Source organism: Belonocnema kinseyi, chromosome 5 (assembly GCF_010883055.1).
Source record: "Belonocnema kinseyi isolate 2016_QV_RU_SX_M_011 chromosome 5, B_treatae_v1, whole genome shotgun sequence".
Lineage (NCBI taxonomy): Eukaryota > Metazoa > Arthropoda > Insecta > Hymenoptera > Cynipidae > Belonocnema > Belonocnema kinseyi.
The window spans coordinates 85,880,592-85,891,916 of record NC_046661.1 but is presented as its reverse complement, the minus strand read 5'-3'; the positions used below and the strand labels follow the sequence as shown (position 1 = coordinate 85,891,916).

General features: G+C 21.9%; 1 protein-coding gene across 1 annotated transcript in view; it reads right to left on the bottom strand.

Moving 5' to 3' along the window:
• LOC117173404 (TBC domain-containing protein kinase-like protein) overlaps window positions 1-11,225 on the bottom strand; it is a 35,285-nt gene extending 24,060 nt beyond the window's left edge. Inside the window, exons 1-7 of the mRNA XM_033361949.1 lie at window positions 10,723-11,225; window positions 9,926-10,175; window positions 9,430-9,658; window positions 6,207-6,481; window positions 5,977-6,123; window positions 1,092-1,212; window positions 854-1,015 (exon numbers count right to left, since the gene is read on the bottom strand). Of these exons, the coding sequence (XP_033217840.1) occupies window positions 854-1,015; window positions 1,092-1,212; window positions 5,977-6,123; window positions 6,207-6,481; window positions 9,430-9,658; window positions 9,926-10,175; window positions 10,723-10,939 (1,401 nt within the window). The 5' untranslated portion in view covers window positions 10,940-11,225. The remainder of the gene's footprint in view (window positions 1-853; window positions 1,016-1,091; window positions 1,213-5,976; window positions 6,124-6,206; window positions 6,482-9,429; window positions 9,659-9,925; window positions 10,176-10,722) is intronic.
• Window positions 11,226-11,325: the final 100 nt, after the last annotated feature.

Genomic DNA, 11,325 nt, shown 5'->3' with positions numbered 1-11,325 from the left:
TGAAATCTTTGGGAACTCTATGAAATCTTTGTGAAATCATGAAGAACCTTAAAATATTTTGTTAATATTTGCGTAATATTTGAAATCTTTGTGAAATCCTTAAAGAGTTATTGAAATCTTTGTGAAATATTTGATAATATTTACAAAATTCTTTAAATATTTGCGAAATCCTGAAAGACCTTAAAATATTCGCGAAATATTTTAAATCTTTGTGAAATCCTTAGAGAATTATTGAAATTTTTGTGATATATTTGATAATATTTGTGAAATTCTTCAAATCTGTGCGAAATGTTGGAAATCTTTAGGAAATCATTGAAATCTTTGTGAAATCATGAAGAACCTTAAAATATTTTTTTAATATTTGCGTAATATTTGAAATCTTGAAAAACCTTCAAATATTTTAAAAATATTTGCATAATATTTGAAATCTTTGTGAAATAATTGATAATATTTGCAAAAATGAAATTTTGAAAATAATTTTAACTATTTGGTAATATTTGTGAAATTATTGAAATATTCTGGAAGTCATTGATATTCTTGTAAAATCTTTTAAATCTATCCAAAAACTTTGCAAAATATATGACATTTTTATGAAACATTTGAAATCTTTCTAAAATCTTTAGAAATCTGAAAAATATTGAAAATATTTTTGAAATAATTGTTAATATTTGTGAAATTATTGAAATCTTCGACAAATCATTGTAATCTTTGTAAAATTTTTCTGAAATTTGTAGGAATCTGCAAAATATTACGGATATTTGTTAAAATATTTAAAAATATTTGTTAATATTTTCTCCTGCCTCCACCTGGAGAAAAAAAAGGCTCCGCCGCTTCTGGTATTTTTATATTTTACCTGTCGATCTGTGTGAGTAGGAGTTTCTTTATCAATCATTTCATATCTTTTTTGAAGATCTCCTGTAACTCCAAGCAATGCTGCCCAAATTGCTCCTCTGACTGGCGGAGGAATATCTTTATGTGCTTCTCTAATTATCGCGTTCCTCGTTATTGGATAAATCTTTTTTAAAAAATCAAATTTTTTATGTTTTCTTTGATCCAGAAACCTTAATTTATAATAAATTTAGTTTATTTACCTGCAATAGTCTGTCGTAGAGCACAATTCTATAGAATTGGTACTCAGTGTCTCTTTCTCTGATAATTAAGGGAAGTTGCGAGGCTGGATCGGTCAAATCATCTTGGGCCTGAACATGCATTCTAAAAATTAAATTTCTTTAAACCTGGTTCAATTACGAAAGTATTTTCTAAGAAATATTTATATTTTCATAAATTAGATGAATTATTAAATTAAAATAAAACGGAATTAAATAAAAATCCAGTGAAGATAAAATATATAGAAATTTAAAATTAAATCAGTAAAATTAAAAAAGCAAATAACACGGCAACAAAATTAACATGGTTGCTATAGGTCCGGAAAATTCTGAAAGAGTCAGGGAATTTTCAAATTTCATCTTGTGGTTAAAACTTGTATTATTTTGTTGAAAATTTAACAATTTTGTGAAAAATTGATTCTTTCTGGTTAAGAATTCAGCTATTTAGTTAAAAATTAACATTTTTTTTTTGAAAATTCATATTTTTTGTTTTGAAAATGCAACGGTTTAGTAGAAAATTGGTTTTTGTTGACATAAAAATTCAACATTTTGTATGAAAATTTCTTTCTTTATTGAGTGAAAAATCTTTCTTGGTTGAAATCTCAACTACTTTTTGAACATTTTTCTTTTTTGGTATATTTTTAGTTCAAAATTCATATTCTTTTGGTTGAAAATTCAATTAGTTTTTTTTCTGTTGAAAATTAATTTTTATAACTAAAAATGTAACTATTAGATGTTTGATTAAAAATTCAACTATTTGGTTGAAAAATTATGTATTTTGTTGAAAATTCGTCTTTGTGGTAGAATATTAATCTTCATGGTGAAAAATTAATTTATATTGTTGCAAAATTCATTTCTTTCGTTGAAAATTTTACTATTTTATTGAAAATTCATTATTTATTGTTAATAATTAGCTTTTTTAACTGAAAATACAAATATTCCATTTTTGGTGGAAACTGAACCATTTTTAGTTGAAAATTCAAGGGAATATTTTGTTAATAATTCGTCGTTTACGGTAAAAAATTATTTTTTGTTAAAAATTGATGGTAGAAAATTAATCTTGTTTGTTGAAAATTTATTTAATTTTTTCAAAATTTATTTATTTGTTTAAGAATTTAACTTTTTTTCAAGATTATTTTTTTATGAATAAAATTGTTCTTTTTAGGTCGAAAAAAATTTTGTTTTTAGTGAAAAATTAATTATTCTAGTTTTTGATAAAAATTGATCTTTTTATGTAAAAGTTTACGTATTTTGTTAAAAGTTAGTCTTTTTAGGTAGAAAATTTATTTATTTATTTTAATTAAAATATTTTGTTAAACATGTTTTATTTCGTTAAAATTAATTTTTTTACTGAAAATGTAACTACTCTATTTTATGTTGCAAATGTTTTCTTTTTTTTTGTTCAAAATTCAAATGTTTGGTCGAAAATTCTTTTTTTTTATATAATAATTAATTTTTTAACTCAAAATCTAATTATTCCATTTTTGGTTGAAAATTTATCTTTTTAGAGTTGAAAATACGTCTTTTATAGAAACTTAATCTTGTTAGTCAAAAATTCATCTGTTTGTTTACAAATTTAACTATTTTGTTACAAATTTGTTTGTTTTTTTTTGCTTAAAATTTATTCAGTTGAAGATTCGTATTTTTAAATAGGAAATTTTTTTTTTGAAAATTAAAATATTTGGTTAAACAAGTTATATTTGGTTAAAATTAATTTTTTGCTGAAAATGTAATTTTAAGTTACAAAAATTTCTTTTTCAGTTCAAGATTCAACTATTTGGTTCAAAATTCATACATTTTGTTGAATATTCTTTTTTTGTAGAATAATTAATTTTTTAAACTAAAAATTTAATTACTCCATTTTTTGATCAAAATTTATATTTTTCGAATTGAAAATTCTTCTTTTTTATAGAAACTTAATCGTGCTAATCAAAAATTCATCTGTTTGCTTTTTTTCTCGTTTATTGGTTAAAAATTGATTTTTTTCAGTGAAAACATAACTATTCTATTTTTGAAAGAAAATTGATTTTTTTTACTGAAAGTTTTGCACGTACTTTTTTTTGAAGATTTTTCTCTTTAGGTAGAAAAAATAAATCATTGTTCTAAAAATACAACTATTAAGTTAAGAATTCATTTTTTTTTTGTTGAGAATTAAAATATTAGTTAGAAAATACGTTTCAATTGTTTAAAATTAAATTTTAATTTCTGAAAATTTAAATATTCTATTTTTGGATGAAATAACTTTTTTTTTTATGATATTTCACATATTTGATTGAAAACTTGTATTTTTTGTTGAAAATTCAATTATTTGGTTAAAAAGTTTTTTTTCAACTATTCAACTATCAGGTTGAAAATTTATATATTCGGGTGACAATTTAAATCTTTTGTTGAAAATTCATTTTTTTACATAAAAATTAGTTGTTTTAACTGAAAATTTAATCGTTCTATTTTTTAAATGAAAATTGATCTTTTTTTAGATAAAAGTTGACGTATCTTGTTGAAAATTCTGTTTTTTATAATAATTAATTTTGTTAACTGAAAATTTCATTATTCCATTTTTGGTTCAAAATGTATCCTTTTAGAGTTGAAAATTCTTCTTTTTTATAAAAACTTAATCTTGTTGGTCAAAAATTCATCTATTTATTTACAAATTTAATTATTTTGATTGAAATTGTTTTTTCGCTTTTTGATTTAAATGCTTTTTTTTAATTTCAAACATAAATATTCTATTTTTAAATGAAAATTTATCTTTTTTAGCTGAAAGTTTAAGTATTTTGTTGAAGATTTGTCTTTTTAGGTAGAAAATTAATCCTTTTTCTAAAAATACAACTATTTGGTTAAGAGTTCTGTTTTTTTTTTTTTTTGAGAATTAAAATATTAGGTTGAAAATAAATTTTATTTATTTAAGATTAAGTTTGTATAACTGAAAATTTAACTATTCTATTTTTGGATAAAATATTATCATTTATTGATGAAATTTCACGTATTTTGTTGAAAATTTGACGTTTTGAATAGAAAAATTATAGTTTTTGTTGAAAATTCAACTATTTATTTTTAAAAATTTTTTGTGGAAAATAAAAATATTTTGATAAAAATATGTTTTATTTGGTTAAATTTAATTATTTAAACTGAAAATGTAACTATTCTGCATTAGTTGAAAATTTCTCGTTTTAAGCTTAAAATTCAACTATCAGGTTGAAATTCGTTTTTTTTTTTGCATCAAAATTAGTTTTTTTAACTAGAAATTTAATTATTTTATTTTTTAAATGAAAATTCATCTTTTTTAGATGAAAGTTGACGTAATTGGTTGAAAATTTGTCTTTTTAGGTGGAGAATTTTGTTGTTGTTAAATAAAATATTTGGTTAAATTGATTAAAATTAATTTTTTACTGAAAATGTAACTATTGTATTTTAAGTTGCAAATGTTTTATTTTTTTGTTTAAAATTGAAATATTTGGTTGAAAAAATATATATTTTGTTGAAAATTTATTTTTTTTATTATAATGTTTTAATTGAAAATTTAATTACTCCATTTTTGGTTCAAAATTTATCTTTCTAGAGTTGGAAATTCTTTTTTTTTTAAAGAAACTTAATCTTGCTGGTCAAAAATTCCTCTATTTATTTACAAATTTAACTATTTTGTTTGAATTTTTTTTTTATTAAAATGTTTTTTTTTATTGCAAACATTACTATTCTATTTTTGAAAGAAAATTTATCTTTTTTTAGCTGCACGTTTACGTATTTTGTTGAAAATTTGTATTTTTAAGTAGAAAATTAATCCTTTTGTTAAAAATACAAGTATTTGTTTAAAAATTCAGTTTTTTTTGTTGAAAATTAAAATATTTGTTTAAATATCCGTTTTATTTGTTTACAATTTAATTTTTATTACTGAAATGTAACTCTTCTATTTTTGGTTGAAATATGATATTTTATTGAAGAAATCTCACATATTTTGTTGAAAAATTGTCGTTTTTAATAGAAAATTTATAGTTTTTGTTGAAAATTCAACTATTTGGTTAATTTTTTTTTGTGGAAAATAAAAATATGTTTTACTTGGTAACTATTCTGTTTGTCTAAGCTGAAAATGTATCTTTTTAAGTTCAAACTTCAATCATTAGGTTGAAAATTCATCTAATCGAATGAAAATTTAAATCTTTTATTGAAAATTCGTTTTTTTTTCAAATCAAAATTAATTTTTTTAATTAAAAATTTAAACATTCCATTTTTTAAATTAAAATTGATCTTTTTTAGATGAAAGTTGACGTATTTTGTTGAATATTTCTCTTTTGGGTAACAAAAATTTCTTTATTCCTTTTTGAAACTTTGATAATTCATCTAAAAGTTCATTTTTTTTTGTTGAAAATTAATTTTTTTTAATAAAAAAAATATAATAAGAAATAAAATATAGTAAACCCAAAAAACATTTTAAAAATTGTAAAAAAAAGATATTTAAAAAATTTCTAAACTCTCCCGGTTATACGTGATTTGCACAAATAATAAACAAAAAATTTCTAATAAAATAAATGTTGACAAAGAAAAAAAATAAGTTATGAAATATAGAAAAAATTTCATTAAAAAAAAATCCCGGTCTTGGTGTTCTTTACGATCATATCAATAAAGATATATTTTTATAAATACTAAAAATTAAAAAACGTGTAATTATAAAAAAACTGAAAAAGATGACAAATAATAAAGATGAAAACTTCCAAATTTTGACGATATTATTAGAGAAGCGAAATAAATGCAAAAAACAAATGCTAAAAATAATTAAATATGCAAAAATAAATAGATAAATTACCAAGCAAAAATTTTCCGAATTGAAAAAATAACAGCCCTGATTAATAAATAAATAAATTAATTAATAACTTACTGATTAGTTAATCTCGGATAGTTAGAAATGTACGGAATGTGAGATAATCTTTGTCTCAAAGTATCCAGAGGAACTTTTACGACTCGAAGGTCCAACAATCCAGCAGTGTCCCTTCTTCCAAACATCTGACCCAATAATATCACCAAGCTGAAATAAAATAAAATAAATACTATATTATTTAAATAATCCATTTTTAATGGAAATTATTTTTAAAAATAATAAAAACGTACTTTGGAATTGAAAGAATCGGAGGTCTAGATCGGATAAGGCCCTGTTTTTTTAATTCCAAATTAATATCGCCACCAGCAAGTTGCCACAAATAATACAACTCGTCCATTTTTCTCACAATTACTTTAGTGTAAGAATTTTCCTCCTCAATTTTCTTATTATTTTTTAAGAGTTCTTGAAACAAAGAAAATCGCAAAAGCTCTTCAGGCGTTTTACGCGAGGATGGACGAATTTGAAGACAAGATTCCACGAATTCTTTTACATTCTCGGGAAGAGCCTAAATTTTATAGAAAGATTTAAAAAAAAATTAATTAACAGAAAATCCCTTAGATATCGTACTTAAATTACGTATCAGCTCATTGGGGATAATTTTTGCAAATTTGCAAAAAGTTTCTCCTGAAGATTATTCTTTTAGTTATCAATTTTATTATTTGGTTGAAAATTTAACAATTTTCTTGAAAGGCACATTCTTTTAGGTTGCTAACTCCACTCTTTAGTTAAAAATTCGTCAATTTGGATGAAAAATTAAAATCTTTTCGTTTAAAATTTAAAATTATTAGGTTGAAAATTTATCTTATCGTTTTTATTTAAATTAAAATTAATCGTTTTAATTGAAAATATAATTATTCCATTTTTTTATTAAAATTTATATTTTTCAGATGAAATTTCACGTATTTTGTTGAATATTTGTGTCATTGGAAAAACAACTTTTATGTTGGAAATTTCAATGTTTGTTTAGTTCTTTTTTTTTTGAGGAAAATTGGCATATTTTGTTGAAAATTCATTTTTTTTTCGTTGGAAATTAATTTTTTTACTCAAAATCTATTCAATTTGAGTTGAAAATTTGTCTTTTTTAGTTGACAATTCAACTATTTTGTTGCGAAGGCTTTTTTTGTTGTCGTTAAAAATTGAAATATTTTGTTTCAAATGTTTTATTTGGTTAAAATTTAATTTTTTAGACTGAAAATTCTGTTTTAAGTTTAGAATGTATATTTTTTCAGTTGAAAATTCATCTACTTGGTTTAAAAGTCATCTACTTTGTTGAAAATTTAACTATTTTTCTTAATTCATTTTTTGGATGATAATTGAAATATTTTGTTGAAAATTCGTTTCATTTCGTTGGAAATTAATTTTTCAACTCAAAATTTAACTATCAAATTTAAGTTCAAAATTTGTTATATTTTTTCGAAAAATTATTTTTTAACTCAAAACGTAAATATTCTATTTTAAGATGAAAAGTTGTCTTTTTTAGTTAAAAATTCAACTATTTGGTTAAAAATTCATTTTTTTCAAATCAAAATACCTTGTTGTAAATTTTTTATTTGGTTATAATTTTTTTTACTAAAAATGTAACTATTTAATTTTTGGATGAAAATTTACCTTTTTTCTAATGAAAATTCACGTATTTCTTTAAAATTTTGTCGCTTTGAATAGAAAATTGATGTTTTTTGTTAAAAATTCAACTATTTGATTAAAATTTTATTTTTAAATGAAAATATTTTCTTTAAATAATGTTTCACTTGTTTAAAATTTATTTATTTTGTTAAGAACTCGTTTTAAAAAAATCAAAATTAATTAAATGAAAGCTCACATATTTTGTTGAAAATTTGTCTTTTTGGATAACAAATTATTTTTTTTAATTGTAATATTTGTTTGAAAGTTGCAAATGTTTTATTTGGTTAAAATTTAATTTTTTAAACTGAATATGTAACTCTTCTGTTTTAAGTTACATTTTTTTTTGTAAAGAATTCGAAGTTCATTTTTTGGTTGAGAATTGGAATATATTGTGGAAAATTTGTTTTATTATATTGAAAATTAATTTTTTTAACTCAAAATGTAACTATTCTATTTAAGTTCAAAAATTTTCTTTTTTAGTTGAAAATTAATTTTTTGGTTGAAAATTTAATTTTTTCAACTGAAAATGTAACTATTCTGTTTTAGGTTTTAAATTTTATCTTTTTTAATTGAAAATTTAAACTATTTGGTTGAAAAGTGATTTAATTTATTGAAAATTTACACATTTTATTGAAAATTCGATTTGTTTATAAAAAATAATTGTTTTTAATGAAATTTTAAATAGTCTATTTTTGGTTCAAAATGTATCTTTTTGAGTTGAAAAATCGTTTTTTTTTTATAAATCTTACTCTTCTTAGTTAAAAATTAATCTATCTTTTTTGTTGTGCATTCTACTATTCGATTCAAAATTCATGAATTTTTAAATCTAAAAATGTAACTATTCTGTTTTAGTTGAAAATTTATATTTTTATGATCAAAATTCAACTGTTAGGTTGAAAATACGTCTATATCGACGAAAATTTAAATATTTGATTGAGAATTCGTTTTTTTCAAACAAAATTAATTAGATGAAAGTTCACGTATTTTGTAAAATATTTGTCTTTTTCGAAAAATATATATTTTTTTAATTTAACTATTTGTTTAAAAATTAATTTTTTGTTGAAAATTAGAATACTTTGTTAAAAATTAATGATTTAACTCAAAACGTAACTATTCTATTTCAAGATGAAAATTCATTTTTTCGGCTGAAAATATTTTATTTGGTCATAATTTAATTTTTTAAACTACAACTGTAACTATTCTGGTTTACTTTATAAATTTTATCGTTTTTAGTTAAAAATTTAATTACTTGGTTGAAAAACTATCTAATTTGTTGAAAATTTACATATTCTGTTAAAAATTCGTTTTGTTTATAAAATTAAGTTGTTTTAACTGGAACTTTAATTAGTCTATTTTTGGTTTAAAATTTATCATTTGAGATGGAAATTCGTATTTTTATTATAGAATCTTAATCTTTTAAATTTATATATTTTGTTGAGAATTTTTTAAAAATCGAAATAAATTAGTCGAAAGTTCACATATTTTGTTGAATATTTGTCTTTTTGTATAAATTTTGTTTCTTGTTTTTTATTGAAAATTTAACAGTTTGTTTAAAAGTTCATTTTTTTATTGAGAAATGGAATGTTTCGTTGAAAATTCGTGTTTTACGTTGAAAATTAATTTTTTTAACTAAAAATGTACTGTTCTAAGTTGAAAATTTTTATTTGATTGATTAAAAATGAAATATTTGCTAAAAAGTTCCTCTATTTTGTCGAAATAATCTTTTATACTAGAAAACACATTTTTCTGTTTAAAATAAATTAATAAATTTTTTTTTACCTGAAAAACTGTGTTATTCCATTTATAAAAGTTTATAAATTGATAAATTACCATATACGTTTCAAAGCAATTATTTTCTCTTGCTAGTCGTTCGAAAATGCTCGTTTTGCAGTGAATGAGACTCAAAACTTTGCGCAAACATTGTGGCAATTTTACTCCTTGCCATATCGTTTGTCTCAGTAAACGTTCGGCTATTATCATTCCAAGTGACCAGGAATCTACTTTCATCCCACTGAGACCAGTCCCCAAAAATACTTCTGGCGCTGTGTATTTTGGATATCTAAAATAAATTTCAAAAAGCTATATTAGCCTACATTTGTAATTTTATTTGATTAACACTCAATTGGTACACTGGTGCGAATTGTTTTCTTTGCAATGTTAATATTAATTATTTAATATATTGAACATATAATAAACAACTATCATATATCACACATATTTAAAATATAATCCGCTGCAGCGGTGTTTGCGTAAATTCCAACAAAATGAAAAAACTTCGGGTGCGAATTCGCACCAGTGTACCTGTGAGGTTTAAAAAAAATATTACCCAATGGGAAAAGAGACGTTTTTTCCAGCGTCAGTCATATAATATAAACCGTAATTATACAATTTTACGTCTCCATTTTTGTTAATTAAAATATTATCTGGACTGAGGTGTCTGTGAACCAATCCGAGTTCGTTCATGTGTTGCAAACCAAGGAGAGATTGGTATGCAATGTTAATAATATTGTCTAGAGATAAATTTTCTTTATTTCTTAGTGGTTCTCCACTATATTCTGCAACCACTACTGTCCTTTCTGAAAATTTAAAAAGTATTCGAAAACAGTTCTAATTTTAATAGTACTTGTAAATTTGATATATGAAGCACATTTTTTGTTTAAAATTCAACGGATTGGTTGGAAGGAAATTTTTTTTTATTTAAAAACATTCAATTATTTGGTTAAAATGTTTTAAAAAATATTAACTTAAATTTCTCAAAAATAAATTAAAAATAGAATATTTTTAAACAATCGGTTTAGTTAAATAATTAAGCAATTTGTTAAAAACGGTTTTATTTCGTTGAAAATTTATCTTTTTACATTAAAAATTTAACTCTTTGGTTAAAAGATAAAATACTTTTTGTAAAGTTAATTTTTTTAGTAAAGATTCACAATTTCAGCTGAAAATTCGTTTATTTTTTCGTTGAAAATTAAGCTTTTCAACAGAATCTTTAATTATTTTGTTGGAGATTCAAACGGATTAATTAAAAATGAACTTTTTTTAGTTAAACAAAATTCAATTATTTGGTCAAAAATTTTTAGAAACGAAAAAAATATTAAACAAAAATGTTCAAATTGTAATTACCATGTTTGCTTCGAATGATGTCAAGGTAGACAGACAAATGTTTATGCCGAATAGTCTTCAAAAATTGAGATTTTCCATAAATTGTGATTGAATTTGGAGTCAAGGGAAGTCCATTACTGCCACAAAGTTCGACCGGATGACTCTGAGCAAAAAAAGTCATTCCACCCAGGCATCTCTCCTCATTATCTAATAATGCCGGCGACATTTTAAACGACATAAATAATCTTAACTTCTTTAAAAAAAGCAGTACTTTCCTAAAAAAAGCTGTCAAACTTTTAAAGATCACGGCAATATTAAAGAGAATTTATAGGTTAGGTTATCCTCTCTCTTCCATTTTTAAACTCTCACACATTTTTTACACTTTTTTCCCCACTTAAGTTTTAATTTATTTATTTAAAATAAACTCTTATCACAAGTTTTTTGAAAGGAAGAGCAGAATCACGCCTCTCAAGATATCTTTTCCATGTTTTGATTTCGCGTTTGGAGTTTTGACAGATGTCATTTTATCAGGCGCAAAATGTCAGTATCGTATCTGCGATATTAGACACCCTTTATTTTTTCAATAAAACTTTTTTTTGCCTAATTACAAATTATTATATCAAT